The 27,500-nt window shown below is 53.8% G+C and overlaps 2 protein-coding genes and 1 long non-coding RNA gene across 11 annotated transcripts; 2 read left to right on the top strand and 1 right to left on the bottom strand.

The window, feature by feature from the left end:
* Positions 1-23: 23 nt before the first annotated feature.
* AGFG2 (ArfGAP with FG repeats 2) lies at positions 24-20,814 on the top strand. 5 transcript variants are annotated; one of them, XM_059898933.1, is made up of 13 exons: positions 32-395; positions 8,807-8,900; positions 9,751-9,866; positions 10,986-11,139; positions 11,708-11,873; positions 12,562-12,687; positions 13,331-13,363; positions 17,240-17,360; positions 17,550-17,632; positions 17,822-17,905; positions 18,777-18,905; positions 19,244-19,329; positions 19,658-20,814. In XM_059898933.1, exons 1-13 carry the CDS (start codon positions 175-177, stop codon positions 19,715-19,717), a joined length of 1,473 nt encoding a protein of 490 aa, XP_059754916.1. In that variant the 5' UTR covers positions 32-174; the 3' UTR covers positions 19,718-20,814. The 5 variants fall into 5 exon arrangements, with proteins under 5 accessions (XP_059754919.1, XP_059754918.1, XP_059754916.1 ...); XM_059898934.1 differs by having other exon boundaries at positions 34-395; positions 17,825-17,905; XM_059898938.1 differs by lacking the exon at positions 32-395 and adding an exon at positions 484-883.
* On the bottom strand, positions 9,533-25,232 carry LOC132349986 (uncharacterized). 5 transcript variants are annotated; one of them, XR_009497784.1, is made up of 6 exons: positions 24,165-25,232; positions 22,147-22,374; positions 17,500-17,692; positions 15,291-15,379; positions 11,292-13,098; positions 9,533-11,163 (listed from the first exon to the last, which is right to left on the bottom strand). It is a non-coding gene; the product is annotated as an uncharacterized LOC132349986 (long non-coding RNA). The 5 variants fall into 5 exon arrangements; XR_009497787.1 differs by having other exon boundaries at positions 24,392-25,232; XR_009497783.1 differs by having other exon boundaries at positions 22,147-25,232.
* On the top strand, positions 21,010-27,500 carry LOC132349984 (insulin receptor substrate 1-like). The gene is made up of 4 exons (XM_059898932.1): positions 21,010-22,275; positions 23,817-25,357; positions 25,606-26,729; positions 27,122-27,500. The coding sequence occupies exons 2-4, from the start codon at positions 24,874-24,876 to the stop codon at positions 27,182-27,184; spliced, it is 1,671 nt and encodes a 556-aa protein (XP_059754915.1). The 5' UTR covers positions 21,010-22,275; positions 23,817-24,873; the 3' UTR covers positions 27,185-27,500.

Below are 27,500 nucleotides of genomic sequence, written 5' to 3'. Positions count from 1 at the left end.
GCGTGCAGGACAGGCGAAGCAGGGGGTTGAGGAGTCTCGCGCGGTTGCCGCCGGCTCCCTAGCTTCTGTCAGGGGAGCCGGGCGTGCGGGGGCGGCTGAGGAGGCGGGAAGGCGGCAGTGGTTGAAGGGGCGATTGCTGACTTGCGGGGAGGAGGTCCGAGGGGTTGAGCAGCCATGGTGATGGCAGCGAAGAAGGGCCCAGGGCCGGGTGGCGGGGTCGGCGGGGGAAAGGCGGAGGCGGAGGCGGCCTCGGAGGTGTGGTGTCGCCGGGTGCGGGAGCTGGGAGGCTGCAGCCAGGCCGGGAACCGCCACTGCTTCGAGTGCGCCCAGCGCGGGGTCACCTACGTGGATATCACCGTGGGCAGCTTCGTCTGCACCACCTGCTCCGGCCTCCTGTGAGTGGACCGGCGCGGGGGGAGGACCGGGAAGGAGCGGCGGAGAGTTGGCGTTGAGGACAGCGGGGACCCGGGGCGAAGGGACAGAGCCGAGGTCGGGGGCGGCGGGGAGGCCTGGGACGCGCCGGATGTGCCGAGAGGGTCGTCTGCTGCAGAGGTGTCACGGGGAAGGCGAAGGGTCAGGGGCGACAAGAAACGATTGGAGTCGCGATGCAGGGGAAAGGAAAGACAGCGTGAGAACTGGAGAAACTCCCTAAAGGAGGCGAGGCGATCCGAAAGTGGGGAGAATTGAAGGAAACTGGGGTCGGGTGAGGGTCAGAGATTTAAGGGGCCAGAGAATGATAGACACCTTGAAAGGGAACTTCATGTAGGTGGAGGGCAAACAGGAAAGAGGCAGAGCAAGCTAGACTCAACATGAAGGGGTACCTTTCTTCCTTCTGGCTTGTGCCCATCCTGGATTGTGAGACGGAGAAACCAATTTAAAATAGGTAAGTTAACCCAGGTTGACAGGGCAACGATAATGGCAGGTAGAGAGCCACGTTCCAGTGCTCAGGAACAGATCCTAATCTTGCAGGGCTTTAGAATGCTACCCAGAGGGAGATTTCTTACAATTCTAAGAGATGAATGCTGATGGGTTGCCCTGTTAGAGAACTTAACTTTTCCAGAGGTTTGGGGATCTGGATGAGCCATCCTTAAGTGTAATAATTTACGCCTTTAAGCTCCGTGTTGCCATGGCTTGCTCCTGGTAGTAACATCTGGCGACTCTTGCTAGATTTGGGGGGAGGGGGGGTTGTTGAATAATCTGCAGTGCTACCTTGGCACTGGCACTGAATTTGGTCATGCCTGAGCTAATTTAGAGCCACAGATTTCTAGCCCAGATTTCTGGTTATACAGTAAGGTTCTTTTTTCCCCCTTAGGGAATTATCTGGTTAGATGCATGACTAACATTTGATACCAAGCCTGCATGTCTATCTTTATAAGTTTATCAGGGGCTTTATTTTGACTTTTTTAGTATTAATACATTAGTTTGGTTGGTTTCATTTTTAACTAGGAGCGCTTTCCTTGTTTCTTCTTACATCTTTAGGAGCTGAGGAGGGAGTGGTATTGTTCTTGCGTGACAGATGGGAGAACAGAAGCAAAGAGAGCTTTAGTAACTTATCCAGTGCCAGATGGGGGTTGCTGTTTTCAGCATTTGTTGTTCCATATTAGGTATGATCATGGCAGACCAGAAATGAGGGTCCAGGTCTCCTCATGCAGTTTAGGATTATTTCTCTATTCCATTCTTACTTCCTTAGCCAAACTTCTATGTTTTAATCAACCTTACTTGTGTGTTGTGAGGATAGACTTGACTTTGGTCTAAGTAAAAGCCTTGTGGCTCTTGGGATAGTGGTTTAGAACACAAACAGTAATGTGTCAGAAGTTGAGGTAGAGGCTCAAAGGAAGTCAAAGGATAGAGACTCGAGACTGGGACAAGTACTTTGAGGAGAATAGGAGCAAAGTTTAGGAATATTTATAGTGCAGAGTACAAAGAGAGCAGATTCCTGAAGATCCTGTTATGAAAAGGCAAATCTGATGACAGAGTCTGGAGAGAAGTCAGAGGAAGCAGGGGGATAACACTGATGGCATATCAGAGTCTAGGTCCCAGGAAGAAAATGTCCGGAAACAGTGTTAACTCATTGCCCTAGTTAGCTGCCACGGCATGAAAGCTAAAACGCTGAATAAATGGAAAGTGCTGACATCGTTATCATTATTTTATAGATCTTGGTTTAAAGTATCCCATAGACAACACTTCCCTTCTATAATGAATATCCTTCAATCAGGACAGAAGGAGGGCCAAGGGATCTGGCTCACATTAAAAACCTGGTTTCTTTTGCTGGACAAGTTAACTCCTTAAACATCAGTGCACAATTTGCAGAACTTTACCACTTCCCCCTGTGGTCATTATTGTTGAGCTCACTGGTGAAAAGTCAAACACCTCTGATCTGGACAGACAGTGGGTGGGGCTGACGATGGCCTAAGGTTGCTTAATAGAGAAGTACCTCAAGAGGCCTGTCTCTGTGGCGCATGTACTTCCAACTAGGGGCTTAGCTCCTCAGGAGCTTAAGTTCCTATAGGACCAAGTGGTGGGAGTCTACCAGCCTCCCCCTTTTTTTTTAGTTTCAAAAGATTCTCGAAAGGACATTTTTGCTTAGTATTTTGGTAAAGCATTATGAGAATCACTTGGAGTGATTGTCGAGGTGGTAGACTTTAGGGAACGCATTTTGGTGGTTGGGAAATCAGAAGCTAGGCCAACCGTTTGTTAGCAGGAAGTGAGGGTAGAGTGAAGGGTCAAGAAGCTGGACCAATAAATGAAGCTGAACTGAAGGCATGTTGAGATTATAGAGAGACAAATGTCAGAAGAAACTCTACAAGAAAGCTGTAGTTGCCCTGGCTGTGACCGTCTGCCTGGGTTCTGGTGGTTTGGTACTTCTCCTTTGCTAATTGGAGTCGTAATAGCATGGACTAGGGCAAAGCATGTAAAGTTTCAAAAGGGGTCTTCACGAAGTATTACCAGTGTCCTTTGAGGTACCTTGGGAAGGGCTGGGAGCTGGCAGGTGGGCCATAGGCAGAATGTGAGGTGGGGCGTGCTTACTGCTGGCTGCAGAGTGAGGAGGGGGCACACAGCCCAGCAGGCAATGGAGAGGCGTGTCTCCACGGTGACCCATACACCAGTCAACGTCTTAAATCCACATGGGTGATTGCCCACAGATTTGGATTTTGTGGTGCTAGCGAAAATCGTAGTAGTAGGCCAATATCTTGCATCAGTCAACAGTCAACAAATGTTTGTTGAGTGTCTTTGAAGCCCCAGACACCGTTTTAGGCACTGGAGATGTGGTAATGAACAAAACTGACAAAGTCCAATCTTTGTGTAGCTTGCATCCTAGGGGAGGCCTTGGACTCTAAATAAATCACGAAATATATAATTGCAGGTAGTGATGAGTGCTATGAAGTAAACTAAAGTTCAGCATGGGCTAGAGAGTGATGAGAGCTCGTATTCAGCTATGATGATGAAAAGAGAAGAAATATTCTTTCTTAAAATAAAGAGGATATTGAAGGGGAGGAAATTGAAGTATCATACTTCACACCATAGCCAGAGAAAGGAGACAGAGGCTTGGCTTTCTTTTGAAAGCCAGTTTTCTGTTGAGTGTGTTACAAATATGTCGACCACTTAGGGGGCTGGAGTGTTCTGGGGCAGTGAGCAGAATTGCCAGGGTTCCCATCTGGCTGGATTGACTGATAATAACAAAGTTGACTGTTCCAGCCAAAGTTGAATTTCCCAAGATCTGAAGAAAAACTGAGATTTTAATAGTGGTGGGGGGGTATGGCTGTGCCTTTAGCTCTGCATGTGCGAGCTCATTCTTGCTGTCTTTTTCAATGAGAATTTTTTTCTCAGCTCGAGCACAAACCCACAGTGTTGGTGTGAGGGGCCTGAGAGAGAGGCTGCTAATTTCTGCCGTTTCTAAATTTACATATGTGCTGCCACAGTGGTAGGTCCCAAATTTGACCTAGTTTTATTCATTTGGTTTTCTTCCAATACCTAATTTCCTTAACCTGGATAGAGATCCTTTTACTCTCCGCAATCTATTCATGCGCTTGTCTGTTCAGTTATACTTCTAACTCTTTGACTAGACGACGAATCTGCCATTTGAAGCTAGGGCGGGTAAAAATTGCCACTGAAAAGGACTTCTTTCCAAAGCAGTGCCTCAGCGTTCCTTCTTGTTCTGGTTTGCTTGGATGCCTCAATGGATAAACCACTTTTCTTTAAAAAGGAAATAGATGGCGAGGCCTGAGATCTCATTGGCATCCGGGCTAGGCACTATCTTTGACACCCGGTTTTTCAGCCAAGTACGTGACATGCTTCTCTGACCTGTCTGTTTGAGTCTATCCTTTAATCCTTCATCTTTCAGGTCTCAGTAGTGGCTATTTGTCTTTTCTACTTCTTTACAACTTTACTCTGACAGTGGGATTAAGTCAGGGTTGAGGTGGACGGAGCCCTGGACTGGATGTCAAGAGATGTGCTTGACAGCTCTTTATTTGTGACAAGTTGCTACCCTCCTGGTGCCTTAGTTTCCCTGTCTGGCTCGCTAGTAGCTGTTGCTAACTGAAATGCTTTTATCTCCATGGACGGAAAGGTATAGTATGTTGTTCAATAATTCAGTACTTTTCCATCTGTCTGGGCTGGAGATGTAGACGTATGCCTTGCCCTTATTATAGTCCTGTCCCTCCATCCCCTCGCACCTCACCTTTCTTTTTTAAAAAAATTATTTTATTTTTGGCTGCGTTGGGTCTTTGTTGCTGCGCGTGGGCTTTCTGTAGTTGCGGCGAGAGGGGGCTACTCTTCGTTGCGGCACGCAAGCTTCTTGTTATGGAGCACGGGCTCTAGGCGCATGGGCTTCAGTAGTTGAGGCACGAGGGCTCAGTAGTTGTGGCTCGTGGGCTCTAGAGCACAGGCTCAGTAGTTGTGGCACATGGACTTAGTTGCTCCATGGCACGTGGGATCTTCCCAGACCAGGGATCAAACCTGTCTCCCCTGCATTGGCAGGCGGATTCTTAACCACTGCGCCACCAGGGAAGTCCGCACCTCTCCTTTCATATTCACTTCTGCCAGGCAGAGATGGACAGAGTCTCTAAAATTACAGATTTAGGCATTTTATTGTATAGGGCCCTCGGACAACTTGAGAAGCTCCTAAGAAAATAATAAATTACCAAAGGGGTGAGAAGAAAGGGGGCAAAATGTGAGAGGATTGAGATTGAGCCTGAAGAGGAAGGTAGCTGGTAGTATCAGGATTCCACGTGTCTCTACATGAGGGCAGCTGTTTATTATTGTCACTGAGGAAGAACTTCAGGAAATGGGTCGAAGCAGGGGACTTTCAGTTAGGAAGGAATTCCCTAAAATTAGTGAAATTGACCCTGGAGCAGGGTAATGGGGAGCCTTCCTAAGAGGGACTCTTCTTGGTAATGTTTGGGTCCAAGATAAGTGCTAACCTGGTTTAGCTGAACCCTGCTCAGAGGCAGAGGAATGGAATCCCAGGGGCAAAGAAACACAATCTAGGGTGTATGAATTTGAACACAAATATTCAGAGGTCAGGAATGCCCGAGTCCAAATCTGGCACAAATGAAGGAACTTGGGTGCTGGGTGGAACTGTTTTTTTCGACTGTTGACCTGGCAGAACCCTTCTTATCTGAGCAGCTGAGCAGGTTTGAGGCTTCTCTGAAGCAAGATAGAAGCAAAACATGGGCCAGTTTGAGGGTGATGACCACAGAGAAACGAAAGATGTGGTATTTGCAGAAATAGTAGTATGCTTAATAGAAGCAAAGGGAGGGGAGCGAGGCAAAGAGAGGGAGGATTGGGCAGACTTTAGGATCTCTGCAAGTCGCTTCACTTGCCAAGTAATTCAGAGTGCTTCAGAGAGTGAGTCAGAGTACTTCAAGTGCCATTTAGGTGCCCTGTGAAAAGGAAACTGAAGTAGAAAAAGACATTATGACTGGGCTGAAGGCTTGAGCCCTAGTAATGTACTTGCCTTCAACTAGAAAAACTTGCCCTACTCTGGGCAAATACCTTTATCTCTATTTCCCCAGCTCCTCCTGGTTAGAAATAATAGAATAGATTTGCTGTGATAAGCAAAGAGCAGTGCCTCCTTCGAGCTCTCACTTCTTCTTGTTTTGGGGAGAACCTGAGAGTTATGTTGGGGAGACTGGCTGCAAGTTGGGGAGTTGGGTCTGTTTAATTCCAGGCCAGTGATTCCCATCTGGCCCAGTGCATGACCCTGCTTTGTACCCAGTAACACACAACACTCCTAGACCATTTGATTTCGGCTCCTGGAAGGAGAGGGGCTCTCATTTCTAAATTGCTTCTCTCGGCCAGCAGTGGCCTCTCTATGATTCAGAGACAAACGCTCTGACTCATAGGCCGTGTAACTAGGCCCTCTTCCTGGGCTGCAGTGTTGCCTTGTAGACTCTCCCTGCCCCCAAACCGTGGCTCTGGTTATACATGATCCAGTCTACAGACATCAAGGTCAGAGCAGTGCCTTTTGTACTGTGCTATGGAAACATCCTGTTCCACCAGATTCATTTGGCCCAAAGCACCTAAATCACTTCTTTTCTCTGCCTTTCCTTTATCCTATCTCCACCCCGCCTCAAAACCCCTCCAGTCCAAGCTCAGCCAGAGGAAGTTCTGTTGCTCTAAGCATCCCCTCTAGACTGATGAGTGGGTCAAGTTCCCCGCCCCCCCACCCCTCCCAAGGAAGCACACCTCCCTGTTTACACTTCGCTAACAGTTCCTGGTTGTCCTGTCAGGAAGTGCCAATGACCTTTTTGTGATAGGCTTAGAATCTGTTTTTCTAGTGTAAACATAATACATTTTACTTTTCCCATGACCATTTCTCTTCACTCACTGCTGCATCCTGGTGCCACATCCTCCCCCATCTGACTGTGTGCGCCTGCTGCATTGCGAAGTACCCTCTCCGGGCTCCTTGGCTCCTTCTTGGAAGCAAGTGATCGAGGCCTAGGTCCTATAATTTTTGCATCCCCCACAGTGCCAACCACAACGCCTTGTGTTTTATTTAGCAAAGTAAATATTTGTCAGCGGGAGGTGATAGGGCGGCCCGGGATCATAGGAACAGAGGGGTCTGCTCTGGCTAGACCTCGGAAAGGCCTGGCATTCCCAGGGGGAAGGGCGCAGTGGTTAAGGCGAGAAAGGGCAAGGGAAAGAGTAGCAAAGTGGGATGTCTGGGCTGCAGGAACAAAACAGAACCAAGCCACAGGTAAGAGAGGCTTTAGGAGAGAAAACTGGAATATCTGAAATGCAATCAGAAGAGAGTCTTCAGGTCAAATCAGGTTTAAGAGCTATGGTTTTACACCGAGTTACAAAGCCTGGCTTTTGGTTTTCCCGGCTCTCATCTTTCCTCAGGGCGTCCGTCCTCTTTGATATTGCTTATCTTTTAAAGGGGTATTTTGAGACCCATCCAAGTCTAGTAGCAGAATTGCTGAAAACGCCCCCAGTTGTAGCCTCCAGTGTCCTTCCTGTCCTTGGTTAGAATCCCATAATCGGTAACTTGTCCAAAAGAGCAGCTGCCCTTCACTGTTTACCTTGTACTCTGTCTTCTGTCCGTTCTCCCCGCCCAGGCTGCCTTCACTTATGCTAACCCATGCACTGCCGTTCTGCCAGGCTCGCCCGGGCACCTGTATTCAGCGTGTGCACCTGTTAAGCCTGGATGTGTGCTTTCTCCACCTTTCCCTAAGATTTCCATCTGGTAAATTTTGTTCGCTTTCCTGAGGGCGTCAGCCACGACCGTATTCTAGAGTTACTTTTATTTTCACGTCTTGCTTTGCCCATTTTTTCCAGGGGAGTGAAAACCAGAAGAGGCCTTATCAGTTGAGACTGTCTTTCTGCGTGTGCCCGTGGTCTTTCACTCCTGGCCCCAGGGTCTAATTTATTTGTTTTGGTTCAGCCAGTTGTGTTTTCATGGGATGAGGGCCATAGGTTCAGACTAGAGTAAAACTGAAGGTAAGGAAAGGGGAACCTCTGAAAGCCCGCCTGGCTTGGCCCTAGGCTCCCGTTAGAGCACTCTGGAGGGCAGCTGAGTGGGGGCGAGGAAGCCTTCTCAGCTGTAATCTCCACAGGGCATCTGTGGGCAGAGCTGGACTCCCAGGGAGTTAACAGAACACACAGAGCTGGCACAAAAGCATCCCTACAGGGTATATGTTCCTGACTCATGCCCGTCTCATACTCATGATTGAACCTGACTTCCTCCTGCTTCTTTGAAAGATCTAGAAGTGAGAGAAAGTCTGGAATACTTCTTTTCCCAGAGGTCACTTCCTAAAAAGAGGGGCCCGCTCCATCCCTCCACCACACCGCCCTCCTGTGTAGTCAAGAGGAGGAGCTGCCAGCCTAGGGACTCTTGTCTCCAGATCTTATCCGTGTTGGTATTATCTGGGATAGTCACGGGCCTTCATCTTTGCTTTCCCTCATGCGTGAGGGATTTGTGTCTCCATGGACTCTGGGACCCTGAGGATGTGCTATAGGTCTCAAACAATGATGAGGCAGGAAACGGGAAGTGGCCCCATGCCAGAGTTCCCAGAAGTACCCCCTCAGCCTGAACACTCAGCTGCTGTGGTCTGAGCCGAGGTAGAGGAGGCTTCTGGATGGGCAGGCTCTACCTTCCTCTCCAGAATGACTGGAGTTCCCTGTCTCTCATGAGAAGCCTCCAGAACATTCTTGCCTGCCTTCTTTCCTTGAATTAGGAAGTAGCTTTAGTCAGAGAGTTTCATGTACGTGTGGTTTTATCCTTTCCCCCTCCCTCTCCTTCCATAAACAGACCTGCAGTGCTAGTGGCATTCTACTTCTCTTTTTTTCTATTTCTCTCCCACAGAAGAGGCCTGAACCCCCCTCATCGTGTCAAGTCCATCTCCATGACAACTTTCACTGAGCCTGAAGTAGTGTTCCTGCAATCCCGCGGAAACGAGGTGAGCCACCCCAGACGGAAGGGTTCCAGGCTGCAATTGCCCTGTCTGTCAGCGGAGCTTTGCCTCAAGAGTATAGAAAAGCCCTGCAGTTTTCTTTTTTGTTCGAGTTTCCCTTATTTTTTAGTATGTAAGGTATCTTAACTTATGTCCAGGTGTACATTTACGGAATCTTAGTTATAAAATTTGGGGTTGGTCCAGGCCCCTTGTTGGAAGAATCAGGGGAAGGAGCAAACTCTCTGTCGGGGGTGGCCCCTGGGCACTCGAGGGGGGAGGTGCTCCACAGTGATGAGCGTTCAGGGTTGACTGGGCCGGGCCCTCTGGGCAAGAGCTCCTGGAGCCAGCTCTGCTGACTGGAGCCTCGGCAGCCGGGTCTAAGCCGTGTCATTTACTTGAAAGTGAGTTAAACCCCTTCTCCAGCTAAATCTGCTGGTGGGAAGATGCCAGCCTTGGTGTCAGCAGTACCTCTAGCTTATGGGTGACGGACTTACTTGGAGGGTGCGAACAAGGGCCTCTAGGGGGTGTTCTGGAAGCCACAGTTCTGAAAATTGCTCCTGACCCCACCCCCATCCAAATTTAGTCCCCCTTAGTTCTCATGGCCCTCTGTTTTCTTTCACAAGATGTGTCACAGTGTGTCATTATAAATGTATTTTTATTTATCTATGGCATGACCTCCCCGTTAGATGATCCACTTTGCAAGGACGGGCATCATGTCTATTTTGTAGGTGCACCCGGGTCCTCACATCGTGTCCGTGCGTGATAAATGTCTATTGATGAATGAGCTGGAAATGGTATGACTCCCATTTCACGCTTTCTGCCCCATTTCCTCTGTCACCTGACTTCATTCCTTTAGGTTTGCAGGAAGATTTGGCTGGGTCTTTTCGATGCTCGGACATCTTTAATACCAGATTCCAGGGATCCTCAGAAGGTGAAGGAGTTTCTCCAGGAAAAATATGAGAAGAAGAGATGGTAAGGAGGAGGAGAGAGATTGCTCCGGAGACGTGTGTCCAAGACACACTTCATCGTACCGTCCAGTTTCCAGAGCTGAACTGGGGCTTCTCTCAAAGGCTAGACAAGGTTTGAGTCTGTTCCCCTCAGATTCAGTTAGGGCCGAATTCTGACTTCAAAATAATAAAGGTACAGGAAAGAACAACTTGCTCTTGGTCACTAACCTTGCAGATTTGATGTCCCCTCTTTTGGGGAGACAGTAGACTGGTTGGAGGGGAGAGCTAGGGCCCCCACTAGGGAGTTTGGGTACATTTTTATAGCTCAGCTGATCTCATTTATGGAGAGAGGTGGCTGGGAGCACATGTCCTCTAGCTTCATGCTTTTAACCCGTGATTCGTATGTCCCCTGTTTTCCTGCTGAGGAAACAGCATCTCTGTCCTCTCTTGCCTTTTCTCTCCCCAGGTGTCACTTCCTATTGTTCGATTTCTGGGATGGGGGAGGGTGTGCACGGTTGGGGGTAACTCTGGGGTGGAGAAGAGAATTCAGGGAGCAAGGAGACTGGTGTGGATAAAACAGAATTTTGGAGTCCCTTCGGTGGGGTGGGGGGTGTCCTCGGGATAAAGAAGATACATCCGGAGTAGAGACCACATCCACTGGAGTGGAAGGGGATTTGATCAGAAGGCCCAGCAGCTGGCAGGATAGATCGTGAGCGCTTAGAAGCTGAGGTGGCAGAGAAGGAGGAACCTGAAGACACTCCCAGGAGATAAAAGGGGGCCCTTGAGTAGGAAGTTGGAAAATAGGATCACCTGTTGCTCAGCATGATTGCAGGTGTTATTACTTGAAACCCAGATGGTTTGATGTGTCAGAAAGAGGAGGGAGAGATGAGGGGAAGACTGGCACAAGCCAGAGCCAACTGAACATCCCTGCAGGAAAAAAATGAGCATCTGACAGTAAAGGGGAAGCTAAAGTTCGCCAGAACTTTGCTAAGTTGCTAAATTCCCTTTAGTTCAAAAAAGAGAATCAGTAGGGAAAGTGAGAAAGGACTTTGACTGCTGTAACCTGTGTTTTCTCAAGCACCTAAGCTGAGCAAGGTCCAAGATTTCACCCCTCTCCTCTTAGCCTAACTATTCTTTCTCCAAGGTATGTCCCCCCAGACCAAGTCAAAGGGCCCACTTATACCAAAGGCGGCGCCTCCACCCCCGTCCAGGGCTCCATTCCAGAAGGGAAGTCCCCGCGGACACTTCTGGGGGATCCTGTGCCGTCTCTCTCGGCTGCTGCCTCCACCTCCAGCCAGGTAACTCTCAGATGTGCCCTGCAACTTATTTTGGGATTTGGGAGACAGGGCTATCAGTTTCCTAAATCCAATCCCCTGAACTTAGCAGATGACGGTCCAAGAGGTGTGAGCAGGTTCTCAGCCCTGCTGTTCCCATGTCTTTCATCTCTCACCTTGGATCTGTATGTTTTGGAAGAAAGACCCCAACAGGAAGTGGTATTTAGGGAAGTCAGAGTATCAACTTCAAACGTGACCATTCCTCCAAGGAAAAACAGGGGCCAGGACACTGCTTCAGGCGCCTGGGAAAGATGAGGAGGGGCTGTTGGGCGACCTCCCTGTGTATCTCAGGGTTGCCTTGACTAACGTGCTCTAAAATATGTGGTTCCGGGAGCTGCTGCACTGAGAGGACAGAGGAATTAGGGATGAGAAGGGCTCAGGCACCTTCTGCCCGGGAACCCTCTCGGTTGAGGGTAGTTTCTGCCTCTCTTCTCTCTCCACTTGCCTCTCTGGGGGCAGCCCGGGGAGCCGTGCAAGGGCCTGGGTCATGGCTGGGATTCCGAGTGCTATATGTACTGCCTTCTCCTCCAAGTCTGTCAGTCAGTCTCAGCCCCGGACGTCCCAGCCCCGGAGCTCTCAGCCACCTCCCCCCTCCTCGGTCAAGAAAGCCAGTACTGACCTGCTGGCCGACATCGGCGGAGACCCCTTTGCTGCTCCCCAGGTGGCACCAGCTTTTGCTGCATTCCCAGCCTTTGGGGGTAAGTGGGACTTGGGAAGAGAACCTTCCTACAACATACGTCCCCATCACACAAGGAATTCACTCAGCCCTAGCTCTCTGCACAGGAATGACGTGATGGTAGTTCTGAAGTATCACGGCTGGGAGGGTGGGGGTCAGATGAGTACAGCTGGGATTACAGCCGGGATTAGTTTTGGGAGTTTGACCAGAAAGCATGACAGCTGGGGGCTCCCAGCCCTCCCTCTTAGAGCACTGGAAAGAGCCTTTTTCTTAGCTTCTCTCTCTGCTAAAATGGGGCAAGGGCATTGTCACAGGTTCCACTTCCCCTGCCCTCTTCCCGAAGGTCAGCAGTAGCCAGTAGAGGGCGGAACAAAGTGATTATCTAGTTTCCCTTTTTCCTTTTTAAAGCCCTTCCCCCCAGCAAAATCTTTTTCCATGATTCCTCCCAAACTAGGCCCTGACAAAAATGTTAATGCCTCACGGAGTAAGGATAAAAAATGGGGAGTGAACTTGGAGGCCTCTGAGATGCCCTTTCCCCCTGCATGTGTCTGGCTCTCTGCCTCAGGCTCCTGCCAACTCCCTCTGAAGAGGACCCTGCAGGAAGGCAGATGTCCCATTGAGCGGCCCTTGGCCTTCAGAACTAGTCCGCGTGATAGGGATTACATATACATCATATATAAACATAACCTTTATATTCTCTCCACCTATAGGCCAGACGCCTTCCCATGGGGGCTTTGCCAACTTCGATGCCTTTGGCAGTAGCCCTGGCTCTTCTGCATTTGGAAGCATGCCTCCAGCCGGCCAAGCCCCATTCCAGGCCCAGCCAGCACCCCCAGGTAAGCTCCGCCCCTCTGGCTTCCTTGCTTGCAACTGTGGCCCACTGTCCACATCCATACGTCACCCTGCATTCACATCCGCACCCACCCAAAGTACCGCACAAAGAGGAGAAGCTCCAGGAAAGGAGGAGAGGAGTCTGATTAGGGTCTTGTCAGGAAGAAGGGGCTCTGTTCTCTTTCTTCATGTAAGGAAATGGCTAAAACTGCACCAGGACTTGTGCAGGCTGTGCACTAGGAGGTCGCTGACTGGGAAGTAATGGAGACCCAAGTCCTAGAAAACATGAGAAGGGACATGACCTTTCCCCGAGAGGGCCCCCAGGGCAAGGGCTGGGTCAGCGTCCTAGGTGGTCTCCAGAAGTCCTCAGGCATCCCTCTTAGAGCAGAAGCCTGCCAACTCTGCGTCGTGTTGTTCTGTGGGATGGAAGGAGGGTCTGAAGGCCCCTAAAGCACTCGGTCCCTCCCGAAGCTCCCAGACATCAATCAGGCTTCAGAGCTTTCGGGCCGCCTCCTTCCTTTGGACATCCTGCACACAGGAGGGCAGCCGGAGCGCTGTGAGGACAGATGTCTGGGGACGGCCAGTGACTGACACTCTCTCTCTCCTCCCCACCTATCTGCCCTTTCCCTGCCCCACCCTCACTGCCAGCCAGTCGGATGCTACCTGGAAGTCACAGCTTTGGTAAGTTATCCCTCCCACTGCACAGCCGACCCGAGGCAGAAGCCTCTGTCTCAGGTCCTCTGACCCTAGAGTTTTGAGGTCTGGAAGGAACCCCTCAAATTTAGCCTTTAACAAAGGAGGCAGTTAGCAGTTTCCCTAGTCATGCAGCCCACAGCCCAGCAGAGCCCAGCCCACAGCGCAGACTTCCTGACTCTTTGCTCTGCCCACAGCGCCCCCGCCTCCCACTGTTGCTCTTGTCTTTAATTTTTTGCATGGAACAAGAAGAGACATTTTATATTGACGGAAGTTAAAATTCACAACAGAGTTCTCACATCATGGAGTTAAAGTAACTGACAGAGTAGCCTTGAAATCCATAAAGCAAAAACTATTAGACAGAAAGAAAATCTGATAAACCAACAGATGGAGACTATAATTGATTCTCTCACAAGATTCATAGGTGGAGTAGATAGACAAGGAGGGAAGAGAGTTGACCATTTGAGGAACACTTTAACAAGTTTGACCTAAGAAGTATAAGTAGAACTTTGTAATAAAAATACAGAATATATATTATTTTCAAACATATAACCCTTTTATAATTTGACCATGTGCTGGGAAACAAAATCTCCATAAATTCTAACAAGGAGAAATTGCATAGGTCATGTTATTCTATATGGTAAAAGATGTCCTAAAAAATTTCCCCACACAACGTTTCATGTCCTTAAAGGCATGAAGCAGATAAGGAGAAGATACTTACTTACAACATGGAAAACAGACAAAAAGCTAATAACCATAATGTGCCTTTTTAAACTCCTATTAATAAGAAAGACTAGAATAATTGACAAGGGATAGAAGCAGATAATACCCAGAAAAGACATGAAAATGTCCTCAACCTAACTAATCAGGGAAAACACAAATTAGAATAAGATAGTAATATCGCACATTATATTCACAAAATTTTTAAAGATTAATAATGGCCAGTATTGTGTGGGGAAATAGGCCCTTTTGTATGCTCTTGGCAAACATGTATACTGGTACCCGAATATTCAATTTAGCAAGAGGGAACTATTCCCAGGAATGGGATCTGGAAAGGAAACAGCCTATTACAAGGTGGTTATAAATTGGTTGGTTCAGAAATGCATTCCTAGCGCAACTGATTAGTTTAAAGAGAGTGCTTAAAGTGCCAGGCTTTAAAGGAGAGAAGGGAGGCGTCAGCCCTGGAGCCATCCCAGGCTGAACCCGGGATGGACCGTTTGTCCAGTGTCTGCTCATCTCGAGAAGCAGACAGCCCACGGCCGGACCCAGAGCCCACCAGCGCTGACGGTGCTTGGGGAACACCCCCGTATCATCTCCATGAGGAAAGAAAGATCTCTGTTTTGCAGCTGAGGAAACTGGCTCAGCTTGGCCAAAATCAAATGTGTGATCAGTGGCAGATCCCATTCATTCCCAGCCACACCATGACCACGAGGGTGTTTCTGTGAGTGTGACCTGAGGAACCACTGGGGAGGAAGTAGGAAGATTTGGGTGAGAGGTGGATGTCTCTTCTGACAAGGCTGGTTGTATTGTCATATATCTGAGGGGGGGGGAGTATGGAGAAGGGGGGGTTTCTAAAAGTGCACTTTCCCCTGAAACTGTTAGAAGGCAAGTCTACTAACCCAGCCGTGGGGAGTGAGGCTCTGGCAGTGGACAGGAAGCAAAGGAGCACAGGCATTGGGAGCGTCGGCCTCCTTTCCGAGGACGCGCGCTCCGTGCAGGGAGCCCAGCCGCCCGAGCCAGGGCCGGCTCTGCCCTCTAGCGCCGGCCAGGAGGCATGCAGCACTCTCTCCCCAGCCTCGGCGGAGAGCCTGGTCCTCACTGAGGGGCGCACCCTGACCCAAGGGCCCAGAGCAAGACCGAGGAGTCGGACCCCAGTAAGGACGGGGAGCTGTGTCCGCTGGGAAAGTCCACGTACCTCGAGTCCGTCGGGCAAAGCAAAGGCCTGGGGTCTGAGAAGCCGAAGATCCACCACTGCCCTGGTGGCTTCCCAGCCTTCCTCACAGCCTGTGGGTGGGAGAGGACTGAAGACCAGGGCTCGCAGTGGCTACAGCCTAGCACTGTCCCTCAGGAAAAGCCCAGGGGTTGGGGAGGGAGAGGGGCTGAGGAGAGCACTGTCGCCTGAGTGCTGGCTCTCAAGAAGCAGGCCATCCCTGGAACCTCGCAGGCAGGCCTGGGCACTCGGCTTCTACTCAGTTCCCTGTTGTTGAATATTTAGGATGTTCCAGTCTTTTGCTGTTAAACAGCGCTGCAGTTAATAACCCTGCTTCGGCACATTGGAAAGTTATATCTGTAAGGAAATTCTTGGCAGTGGAATTGGTCTAGCGGGGACCCAGTTGATACAGAAATAAACAAAAATACATCACTATAAATATGTCAAGTGCTAGGAAGGAAAAGAACAGGGTGCTAGGAGAGGAAAACCAGGATCAAACACTGGGATCAGGAAGGCCCATGGAAGATATGGTTCTGTTAAGCCTGCAGGGTGAGTAGGAGTTAGCAGGCCAAGGCCATGGGCAAGGCCGCTTGTTCAAGGCAGCGTGGAAAGGCCAGAGCTGAGGGCTGTGGGTCGGGCCCTTTCCACTCATGCTTACCATCTGAGCCAGCCATCCTGTGTTTCCTTTGAGACCTTGTCTTGCTTCTCTGACCCTGGAAGTAGTATCTTACATCATAGGTATGATAATACCTCACATTTGTGTTATGCTTTATAGATTTCAAAACACTTTATCTCAGAGGGCCTTTACAGCCACCCTACAGGGGGCGGGGCTGGGGAGCAAGAACAAAAGTGGGCTCTGGAGAGTGAGTGAGATGGTTTGCTGACGTCACAGCGGTAGCAGGTGGCAGAGCCACAACTGGAATCCAGTTCTTCTCCCTCTGCCTGTTCAGCTGTTCATTCAGCAAACCCTTTTGGAGCACCGTCAGGAGGCGGGTGCTATGTAAAGCATGTTTCCCTTCAGTAACAAAGAGTCTTCCAGCACTCAGAAGAATCAAGCTTTTCCCCATTTGTAGCCTCATTTTACCCTCACTGTAGCCCAGAGTAGTTGGCAGGACCCCACACTACAAATGAGACTTAGACACTCAGATAAAGAGGCTTTCTTAAAATGACAGGGCCTCAGGCCTCTTCCTGTGAGACCAGGTTGCTGATTGGACCCTAACCCTAACTCGCCCCAGGGCTGTCCTGTAAACTTCCCCTGTGAGGCTCTTCCTTGTTGACTATGAAGACCAGGGAGGGCAGGAGAGCCCCGCTGTCGGCCCTGCCCCGTGGGCAGTGCGTCCCAGCCCTGATCGGAGGTCGTGGTGTCAGGGGGCTCCCGAGAGGGGAGCAGGCGGCTCGATGGGAGTGGGAAGGGTGCTGGCGAGGCCGGAGATTTATGCTCAGCACCTCCAGTGCCATCTCCGCGTTCCCCGAGTCACCCAAGTGTCCCTGAGCCTTTCTGCCCTTCACAGCTCCTCCCCCACCCCTCTACCTGCCCCTTCATATGATTTATTCATAAATGGAAATGCTGGTTTAGGCAAAAGACAGACATTTCCATCTCTTAAGGAAAAAATGGGAAGTGTAAGCCAAACTAGAGCAGGAGGGACGGTGACCTGGACGAGGAGGAAGAACTGCTTTTCTCTCTGCGGTGGCGGTTTTGAGCGCTAGGGAGATTGAGAAGGGCTGAGTCTCACGTTGCCTAGAATTCTCGGTGGGAGACAAACCCTCCTGAACTGGGCGATCCGATCCGGGGGAAGAACGGGCTGCCTCAGAGGACCCCGTTGGTGCCATCCCTCCCCTCCCCCTCCACTGCACCCCTGCCTCCATCTCTCCTCCTGCCCTTTCCGTCCTGTCTCATGCCAGCACCCCCTGTTTTACTTCCTGTGCCTGCCCAGGGAGCAGCCAGGGGACTCCATTTGCTGCCTCTCCTCTGGCACCTGCCAGTCAGCCCAACAGCCTTGCAGATATGGGCAGCCTCCTGGGACCCGGGGCATCAGCTGGAGGCATCCCTAGCAGGTAGGTCCAGATGTTGGGGAGCTTGCCATCGGGCAGGAGAGCCGGCCAAGAAAGCCTGGCCTTGCTTATACCAGCCCACTTGGCTCCTCCCGTCCGGCAGGACAGAGTTTGCCATCTCCTAGTCCCTTGCCCAGCTTACCTCCTTGGTGCTAGATGATGTGCGTGCCAACTTTTCTCCCCGTATCACAGCATCTTCGGGATGGCCAGCCAGGTCCCCACGCTCCAGTCGGCCACCACTGGCGGAGGCGGCAGCACAGGGCTCTCCTTTGGAGGTGAGTCTTGCGTGTAGAGACCCAGGGAGGGGATCTAAGGCCAAGAGGAAATTGGGGACTCTGGAGGGAGGGGGAAGTGGGGAGAGACGCACACCAGGATTTAGAGGAATGCTCAGTTATCACGATATTAACCAAATGAGAAAAAAATAACCAGCTCTTCATCTCCCCTCTACCCCATTCCACCCTAAGCAGCCTTCAACCCTTTCACCACACCTGCTGCTCACGCCCAGCTGCCTTCCACCAACCCTTTCCAGCCCAATGGCTTGGCCACAGGTAAGCCTCCCAGACTGTCCCCTGGCCCTGACTCTCCCTCGAGTCACCAGCCCAGGCCAGACTGGTTTAATTTCCAGTCCACCTAGTGGGCAAAAACTAGAGGTCCCCAAGTCACCGAATCAGAATTTCGGAGTTAGAAAAAACAGGCTGCCACTTCCCTGAGCCAGTTCCGAAGGGTTAATGCTGACTGGTGGTGGTGGTGATTCTTTTTTCTCCAACCCTCAGTTTCCCTCTGGGAGCCCAGCCTCCTTCCCTTCTGTGTCCCACCTGAAACCATGGCCCTGTTCCCTGCCCTCCTCAGCTGGAGTCCTGTGGTCTCCTGCCCCTCCCCAGCCGCTGCCTCTGCTTTTCTCTCTGCAAACTCACACTCATGCCCCCCTTCGTTTTTTTTTGTTTTGTTTTTTGTTTTTTGGTTGTTCTCTAAAACCTTCAGGCCGGGAAGAGAGAGTACTATTCGCTACCAAGCTGACCCACGTGGCAGGCCCAACGCTTAAGGCTTTACATCCGTTATTTAATTTTCACAGCAGTCCGAGGAGATAGGCATGGTTCCCGTTTTAGAGATGAGAGAACTGAGGCAGAGAGGGCTGGTAATTTGCTTTGATTTATGCAGTTTAAGAGGTGGCAGAAAGCTGACCCCATGATCATAACTACCCTGCTGTCCAAGCCACAGGCCACAGGCTGGAGAGGGCAGGGTTGGCAGGACGCTTGGATGCTGAAGGGTTTCATGCTCATTTCGGGTACTTCCACTGGGTACCTCTGGGTAGCGAAAAACTATATCCCATTTCTGTGTCTTGGAGGGACTTAGGAAGAACTGTTCTCCAGCCTACCTTCCAGAACCTCACCTACCTCATGTCCCTCCCTCCCTCCACAGGGCCAGGCTTTGGGATGAGCGGTGCTGGGCCTGGCTTCCCCCAGACAGTGCCACCCACCGGGGCTTTTTCCAGCCCCTTCCCCCCACCGCTCTTCCCCCCACCGACCTCAGTGACTCAGCAGCAGAATGGTAAGGGATTCAGACCGCGCCCTCCCTTCTTACCCCATTCCCACCCGCAGGGACTCTGCTCTGTGTGTGTGTGTGTGTGAATATTAGAAATATGTATTAGTGAGCCAGACATCTGAGCTAGTTCCCTTTTGGACCAGCAGGGGGAGACCAGGGAAGCAACAGACCTGCCTGTGTCCTCTGACTGTTCCACTGGTTTCTTCCCGACTTTGGGGAGGCCCCCGCTGGCTGCCCACCTTGGGATGTAACTGGGCCTGCCCTGCAGGGAGGCGGGCGAGCTGGGCAGCACCAGCCCCGAGGGGCAGGGCTCCCGTCAGCTGAGTTTTTGCTCTTCCTGCCAGGCTCTTCCTTCGGAGACCAGGGATCCGCCAAGCTGGGGCAGAGGCCACTGAGCCAGCCAGCTGGGATCTCCACCAACCCCTTCATGGTGAGTGGCCGGTGCAGGGCCCGGGCCTGGTGTGGGTGTGGCCTTTCACTCTGGGGGTTGGGACAGAATCCTTCCATGAGAAGAGGGCAATGTGGGGCAGAACCACGCCCCTTCCTCGTGAAACTGCCTTGGCCCAGCCAGGGATGAGTGGGCTAGTTAAGGGGCCTCTGCGCTCCCCGCCCCTCCGCTTGCCTCCTAGCTCCCTCATTTTCCCTCTTCCCTCAGCACAGTAATTTTGAGGGAGAAAGGAATCCTGAGCTGCATTTCTTCTGTGGCCTCCAGCTTTTCCTCCCTAATCTAACAATTTGTGGTGATTGTTTCTTTCCAGACTGGATCCTCATCAAGCCCGTTTGCCTGCAACCCTCCGAACACCAACCCATTCTTGTAGCACTGTGTCCGGGGGGCTGCTCTCTGGGGCCCCTCTACTCCCCGGAGCTCCGATGACCACTTGCCTGTGGCATTTTTGCGGGTCTGAGACCAGATGGGTCTTGTTTCGCAGGGTAGGGGTCTGGGGATGGTGGAGGTGCTAATGCTTTGCTTGGGGCTTGCAGATAAAAGGGCAGCTTCCCGGGTCAGCCACCCCCGAGGCTTCCTCCTTCCTCCTCCAGCCCCGACCCAGGCAGGGGGCCCGGGAGGTGAGCTGGCAGAGCCTGGCCTAGAGGAGCCTTGGTGTTTTATTTTTCAAATTACTAATTATGATGACAAGAGTCCTCCTCTCCTGCCCCCAGCGCTCCCTTCGCTCCGAACCCTGTGGGCAGAGGAAGCTGGGGCACAGGCTGAGGTGTGCTCCTTGTGGGAACAACTCCCCAGTGCCCCGCTGTCCAACACTGATCTCCTCAGGGGCGGAAGCGCAGTGGGGAAAGCAGGGCGGAGGTGGGGATGAGGCGTGCATGGTGTTGCCGTGGGATGGTGATCAGACAGGACGAGGAGGCCCTGGGGGGCCAGAGTGCCCTTGGTGCCCTGGCTTGGGACGGCACCCCTTTCTCCATGTTTTTGCTTCCCCAGCTCCCTCAGGATGAATAGTTTTACCTACATACTTATACATGCCCAACTTCCCGTCAAGCACTTTAGTTAGCTGTGGTGTCATGTTTGGATACCAGTGTTTTATATTTATACATAGAGAATTTTCTAATATAGCCTATTATATATATATCTATATATATGCATACACACACGTATCCAGATGCAGCCATTCTTCCTCTCCCAGACAGCTCTTTCACACGGGGAATGGGATGAATCCCTATCTGTGCCTCGCAAAGCCAGTGCTCCAGGGGATGGTGGGGAAGGAGGCACACGTCTCGACCACCCTGAGCCTGGGCTTTTCCAGAGAAAGGCTTTGTGCAATTGGCTTTTTTTTTTCCTTTCTTTTTTCCACGTGCCTCCCCAGCTCTTCCCCCCGGCCCCAGATCTCTGCACCAAAGCTGTTGCAGGCAATGTTGGAAAAGAACTGCATTTGAAAGAAAAAAAATGGCTCTCCGTGGTCTTGCTTTGGGCCAGCTTGAGGGGCCTCATGTCAGTCAACGTGACTGCTTGGGTCGGTGCCCATGCTGCTATTCGCCAAGGACAGAGCCAGTCCCTGTCTGAACTGGAGTCCAGTCTTAGCAGTGGAGGGAGCGGGGGAGGGGGTGCAGAGGAGGAGCAGGCGTGGGGGTCGGGCAGGGCCTAGTCAGTCCGGCTCTCCCAGGTCAGCTGCCTCCTCAGCCCCTCGCCAGACCCTTGCCGCCTGGGGATGTTGTGTCAACAGTGTCTAGGCTGTGTGTGTGGTAACAAGACAGCCGGCTTGGGTTAGACACCTCACCTGGGGGAGGAGAGGCCCCGGACTCAGCCCTGCTGTGAGCGCTCTCCCTTCCCTACCGCTGCCTGGGAACTCTGGCCCTTCAGTTGTCCCTTCTTGGGATTTCTGAGTCTTTCCACCCAATGACCTTTAACAACCTGACAGCAAGGAGAGGCGGGGACAGTCTTATCACTGATTTACTTTGAGGATTTTTCTGTAAATACCTTCAGCTGCTGCTCTTTGCCCAGCCAGGCGTGGCCTCCCCACCTTCCCAGGGCTCAGTCCCCATCCTGTCTTGTGTCTGTGTTCCCGTTCTCCAGCCTCTACCCTCCTTCCATCTCCTGGTGGCGCTCCCAGGGTGGACCACCATCTTTTTCTTCCCTGGGTATTCTCCTCTGTCACCCTTGATTATCTGTCTGTCTCTTCCCCATTCTCTGCTCAGAGCCAGGGACGGGAGGGAAGCTGGAATCTTCTGGTGGAGAAGGAGGGGGAGGAGGAGCGTTCTTTTTCCCCAGCTCCCCAGCGCCTCCTTTCCTAACCAAAAACACTGAGGTTTGGAGGTGAGATTTAAAGGACCAGGAGCTGCAGTGCTTCTTACTGTTTGAGTCACACTGCCGCTGTTTCCCAGGGATCTCCTTAACTGCGCAGTGCCTGGGCGCAGGACCTCCCTGCAGTCCCCGCTCCACGCTTCCCAGTCACTCTGTCTGACATGGACCCCCGCCAGCTCACTGGCCAGGGCAGGATGACCAGTCAGAGAAGTTACGACGGGTCAGCGTCCAACTCCAGGGCAGAAAAATCAAGAGTTTGCAGGGCGTAGGCCGAGACCGGGACTGCAGCTGCCTGTCTCGGTGTGGAACAGCCTAGTGCTGCCTCCACCCGGCGCCGTCTCTCCAGGCAGGCAGCAAAGATGGAAGAGTCCCTGGCCTCAGGAAATGTCTAAATGACTGCGCTGTGTTCCCCCGCCCCATCGCCCAGGGCCTCCCTGCAGGCCCTACCTGTTGGTTACAAATCTGGACCCACACCATGGGGCTGGAAGGACTCACCCAGACTGCCACCAGGCTTCTGACCGAGTGCTTATGTCCCCCTGGCCAATGCTGTGGCAGTGCTCTGCAGGCAACAGTCCTCTGGCTTGACCCCAGCCTTCAGCAGGTCACCGGCGGCTGCCTCTGCAGGTGAGGAAGCAGGAGCCAGTGCCCAGGACCTTTGTCAAGCTCTCCAATGGAGGAAGGGGGTGGCGCTGTCCCTGCATCCCCCTCCAGAGGAGTGAGAACCTGGACGGAGGAGAGAGGGGCACACGGGAAGAGCCTGGCCCTAGTGCCCCAGCCTCCTCCCTGGGGGCTCCCCTTTGGTAACAAGAATCTTCCATAGGCACTTAGAATGTGGAGAGCCCATCCCACTGCTGCCCTGCGCCTGGCAGCGGGATGCACAGGTGGACCCCCTCAGGTTGGGGGAGGTGTTCTCACCCAACAGAGCTGAAGTTCTGTTACTTCCTGTCCCGGGGGAGCAACACGAGTTACCAGGGCAACAGGCTCAAATCAATCTTGTCTGGGTAGAGCCAAGGGCAATGTTGTTGCCAGGGCAACTTATTAAGTCAGTCGTTTGGCTCCAGGCTTTTCCTGGTACCCAGCAGGCTAAATCACCTGGCATTGATTACCAACCCACTCGACCACGTTTGCTTGCCCAGGGCCCAGGTGCTCCGATCCCTGCTGCTTCCTGCTTTATCTTTACCCAGCACTTAGCGGTTCAATGACACAAGGCAGTCTGGAGCTGGTCTCTGTGACAGCGGCTGTGATTTCACAAGGACTGGGGCGCTCCAAGGTGGACTGGTTGGTGGGGAGCGGGAAGGAGCAGATATGAAGAGACCCTCCTGTGGGTAGCTTCAAATCAAACCTGGGGAGTAAGGCTGCAGGCAGGAGCACAGCAGGTACGTGGCCCCCATGGGTGCCCTGCTCCTCAAGGCAGCACCAAAACTAGGAAGGGGAAAGGCCTGCAGATGTGTTTTGTGTCCCTGCCACTTCTCCATGGCGCATATGTCGAGGCCACACTGGAGGCTATGACCTTGAATATACTCCTGGTGTCCACTTCAGGATCTCTCACATACCTGCCTCTCCCTGGCCAACACCCATCAACGGTGGAGGCTGCCGCTGGCCCGCGTGCACCACCTGAGCTGCCGCCACCTCTCTGGCACCTTGGAGAGGCTTTGGCTGACCTGGGTGGGGCGGGGGGGTGAGGGCACCTGGAGCAGAACCTGGGCACTGCTGCCTGCTGGCCAGATGCCCATCCTCATGATGCCAGGTGGTGCCCTGCATCACACTTTCAGCATGACCCTTAAAGGGTGTTCAAGAATCTGAGCCTTCCTGCACACCGCACTGTTGGCTTCTCCAGTATTCCAGCTCATAGACCAAACCCTTCCTCCCACGCCTGGGAAGTGGAGGAGCCGGGGTGGGAAGCCCAGCCCTCCCTACTCAGGCTTTCCTGGCCCTTGGACTAGCCGGAGAAAAAGAACCAGGTGGCCTTGCTTTAGTACTCCTGGTACAGCTCCTAACTCACCTGAAGGCACTCCTCCCCAAATACCATCTTTAATAGGGGCCACAGCTGCCCTCTCCCAAACCCTCAGCTCCCCCACTGTAGGTATCCTACTTGCCATGACAGTGAAATCATAAGGTCCTCTAAGGCCCCCCACCCATGTGTCAACTACCGGTTTGTCTCGCAGAGTGTGCACTGACCGGCGCCATCGCCCCCAACGTGAGTCGGTGGTCCTTGGAAGGATCAGAAGTGGGGTGTAAAAATGTCTGAATCCCAACCCCATTTCAAGCCTCCCGGGATGCAAAGGGTACCTCCACCAGTGCCGAGAGTCTGCACTTCTGTGATCAGAGCCTTCAGCTGGGCAGCGTTATTTTTGAACAGAGGTGGTGAGGAGGGGCTGAGGGCAATGGTGCAGCAAGAAGGCAGTGCCCCTGAGAGATGGTCTCTCCCTCCACTGGCTCTCCTTCAGTGCCACTTGACTGGAACCCTGGTGGGTATGGTCTGTGCACAGGGACCGATCCAGAAGTTAACTTACCCCAAGACACCTCCTATGGCCCCAACCCCGCAGAGAAACTGAACCTCCAGCTCCTCCAAGATCAGCATAGGCCAGTGCTCCGTAGCCCTGGCTCCTGGGATTACTTGGGAAGGCAGAGAACAGAGCCATTCCTGGGTGGGAAGAGGGGACACCATTCCGAGTGGGGAGCGGCGGAAGCCGGAAGGGGGTGCCGCTGTAAGGGTGGCCCGGCTCAGCGGCCCGCTCACCTCCAGGGCTGCAGACGCCGCCAGCGCGGTCACCACAGACGTGGCTCCACGCACACTCGCCTCACCTCGCCGCTTTCTTGGCCGGCCCGCCGGTAGCTCAGACCAGTAGAGACGCCGCCCCACCCCCGCCCCTGCAAAAGCCCAGTCCCAGGACACGGGGTGGGGTGAGGCGGAGGCCGCCTCTCCTGGATTTCCCCACTCACATTCCACTCGCACCGCCCGGCGTCCGGCTCCGGGGCGCGCGAGGGTTAACCTTGCGGGGGTGGGGACTTTGGCGCGATCCGCGCTGGGAGGGAGGGGAGAGGACAGGAGACGAGGCGACAGGAGGCGCAGGGGTCAAGCCTCAGAGTCTGTCGGAGCCTCGGGTGTCTCAGGCCACCGGGCAGCCACTGGGGCACACGCTAAGGGCCCCCTGCCCCAAACTTCAAGTCGGGAGCGGGGGGAGAGACGCTGGGCATCAAGACGGGTGGTCGCCTGTCAGGATGCCGCCCCCCTCCCCGGGGACCGCTACGTCTACCCCACCTCTGCCGTCCCAGCCCCTGCTCCGGACACTTTACTGCTTTGGGTCCGGGATGAAGCCCGGAGACCCCACGACGACCCCGGAGTTCGAGTCAGCCGACGTGGCCCTGGGTCCGCCGCGGCCCTGGGCCTGCCCGGCTGACGTGCGGCTCTGCGGCCACCTGCGGAAGCAGAAGTCCCAGGGCCGCCGCTTCTTTGTGCTCCGCGCCTATCCGCAGCGCCTCGAGTGTTACGAGAGCGAGAAGAAGTTCCGCGCCGGCCGAGCGCCGCCCAAGTTCAGCGTGAGCCTGGAGGGCGCGTGCACCATCAGTAAGCGCGTGGACGCGCGTCAGCGACACCTGATCGTCCTCTACACGCGCGACCGCAGCCTGGGCGTGGCGGCGGCCAGCGAGGCGGAGCAGCAGGCGTGGTACAGCGCCCTGCTCCAGGCGCGCGCCGCCGCCGCCGGTGAGGCCCGAGCCCCGGGCTGCCTGAGACTGAGCTGGCGGGGGTGGGGGGAGGGGCGGGGGGCCGGGGGCCGGGGGCGCGGGGGGAGGGGGATGATCGTGGATTTGGTTTATCCGTAGTCTGTCCCTTCCCCAGGTCTCCGAAATCAAGTCCAAACGTGAAGGGTTTACACGTTTTCAGTCCCCGGGCCACAGTGACTCCAGCATGCCGGCCAGGGAGCCCCTGTGACCAGACCATTGTCTCTCCAGGTCCCGACTCCCACGAGGACCCCGGGGCCTGGATCCTCGCTCCGTTTCAGGACGTCTGGCCCGTGACGCTGCGGCCCAAGGGGCTGGGGCGGGCACGAGGCCTGGGCAGCGGCGGCTACTGCCTATGCCTGGGTTCCGGGGTACTGAGCCTGCTGCGGAAGCCCGGGGGCAGAAGCTCCGGGGCCTCCCGGGCATCTCCGCCGCCGGCCCTGCGCTTGTCCCTGCTCAGCGTGCGCCGCTGTGGCCATGCCGACGCTTTCTTCTTCCTGGAGCTTGGCCGCTCAGCACCCACGGGTCCCGGGGAGCTGTGGCTACAGGCGCCCGATGCCGTCGTGGCCCAAAGCATTCACGAGACTGTCCTGGCCGCCATGAAGCGAATCGGGGACAGTGGTGCCGGTGGCAGGGCTGAGCCACTGCCAAGAAAGCCCCCGACGAGCGCCTCCACACCCTCTGTCCCCCAATCTTATGAGACCCCAGCCTCTGCGGCCCAATCAAGCGGCCTGTACCATCGGGGGCGCCTGAGTGAGAGAAGCGAGCAAGCAACCCTCAAGACCCTGGCCAGGCTGGGGGCGGCAGCCTCACACCCCGAGGGGTTGGAGCGGGGCGGGGTCTACATAACCAAGGGAGCCGAGAGTGACTACGAGCCCATGGGGGGCGGCCAAGCCAGCGGCTACGTGGTGATGGCGCCCCCGGGCCTTCCTGCCTCCGCCAAAGCCGCTTCCCGCCAGCCGCTCCAGGATGGAGGGGTCACTGAATATGTGTCCATGAGCCTCTGTGCACCACGGTCCTTTTCCTCGAGCTTCTTGCCTCTTCCCTACAGGCCTGGGGCCGGGGAGCCTGGACCCGGGCTCCAAGGCCCTCGCCTCGGCGTGGGAGCCGACTGGGGACCGGCAGGGGCTCAGCGCTGCTTGCAGCCACCGTCAGAGTTAGCCGGGGAGTACGTGTGCACGGCCGCCGACTACATAGGAATGGGCACTGACATCCCCGAGCCCCCGGACGGCGGCCTCAACTACATCGACCTGGACCTGGTCCCTCCCCTGGAGGTGCGAGGCGACGCCCCCGGGGCCAGGCACCGCCCACACAGCTACGCACACATCGAGTTCCAGAACCTCGGGCAGGCCCAGGTGAGGAGACCCCCGTGGCCCCTGGGTACAGCTGATGGATGGACAGACAGATGGGGGTGGAGGAAGAAAAAAAAGGGCAAAGTTAAGAATGCCTTCCCGCCCACCCCCCTGAACCCCACAAACCCCTTCCGCCCGATGGAGAGGCTCTACAGCCCAGATGTCCCCTAGGACGTGTGACCAGCAGAAGCGCTGAGCTGCCCCTTACGACGGGCTGCCCACTCCGCCCCTTCCAACTGTGGCGCCTGGGAAGTCTTCGGGAGGAGGTTCCCCAAGAAGTTGGATTCTTTTAAGGGAGAAAATTCTAGAACTCTTCCCCCCCTTAAGACAAAACAAAACCCCTACAAATTTCTGGACCTTCTCAGCCAAAGCCCTGAGCCCCTGTTTCCCCACAGAGTTCCTGCAGCATCGCTCCAGAGTCTCAAGTCAGCCTTGGCCCCCCACCCTGCCTCCAATGATGACGACGATGAAGACAGAGATCTGCCCCTCCCCCCCCCCACACACACCTGCTGTGCTTGCCTGGTGTCGGCTTAACTCCTGGGACCCCAGAGCAAGAAGGATGAGAGCAACAGGTATCTTACACTAGTGCCCTCCCAAAGTGATGACACCCTCTACCCCCTACTTTACCTCTCCCAACACCAGCTATGTGCTCACACAATTCTCCTTCTCCCCGGCCTGGCAGAACTGATGGAGTCCTTGCTTCTAATACACTTAATCTAGTCTAGGAGACTATACTGTGCACCCCACCCCCATTAAAGTTTCCCTGCTGGGTCA

The sequence above is a fragment of the Balaenoptera ricei genome, chromosome 15 (assembly GCF_028023285.1).
Source record: "Balaenoptera ricei isolate mBalRic1 chromosome 15, mBalRic1.hap2, whole genome shotgun sequence".
Classification (NCBI taxonomy): Eukaryota; Metazoa; Chordata; class Mammalia; order Artiodactyla; family Balaenopteridae; genus Balaenoptera; species Balaenoptera ricei.
Note: the sequence above shows the minus strand (reverse complement) of the source record. Positions and strands in the feature narration are given on the sequence as shown.

Excerpts from the sequence above, each read along its gene's own strand:
- AGFG2 (XM_059898933.1), top strand. The coding sequence starts at position 175 with ATGGTGATGGCAGCGAAGAAGGGCCCAGGGCCGGGTGGCGGGGTCGGC. Across the intron at positions 17,361-17,549 it reads GCTGGAGGCATCCCTAGCAG|CATCTTCGGGATGGCCAGCC; the intron begins GTAGGTCCAGAT and ends CCCGTATCACAG. Across the intron at positions 17,906-18,776 it reads GCCCAATGGCTTGGCCACAG|GGCCAGGCTTTGGGATGAGC; the intron begins GTAAGCCTCCCA and ends CTCCCTCCACAG.
- LOC132349984 (XM_059898932.1), top strand. The coding sequence starts at position 24,874 with ATGCCGCCCCCCTCCCCGGGGACCGCTACGTCTACCCCACCTCTGCCG. Across the intron at positions 25,358-25,605 it reads GGCGCGCGCCGCCGCCGCCG|GTCCCGACTCCCACGAGGAC; the intron begins GTGAGGCCCGAG and ends TTGTCTCTCCAG. Across the intron at positions 26,730-27,121 it reads AGAACCTCGGGCAGGCCCAG|AGTTCCTGCAGCATCGCTCC; the intron begins GTGAGGAGACCC and ends GTTTCCCCACAG.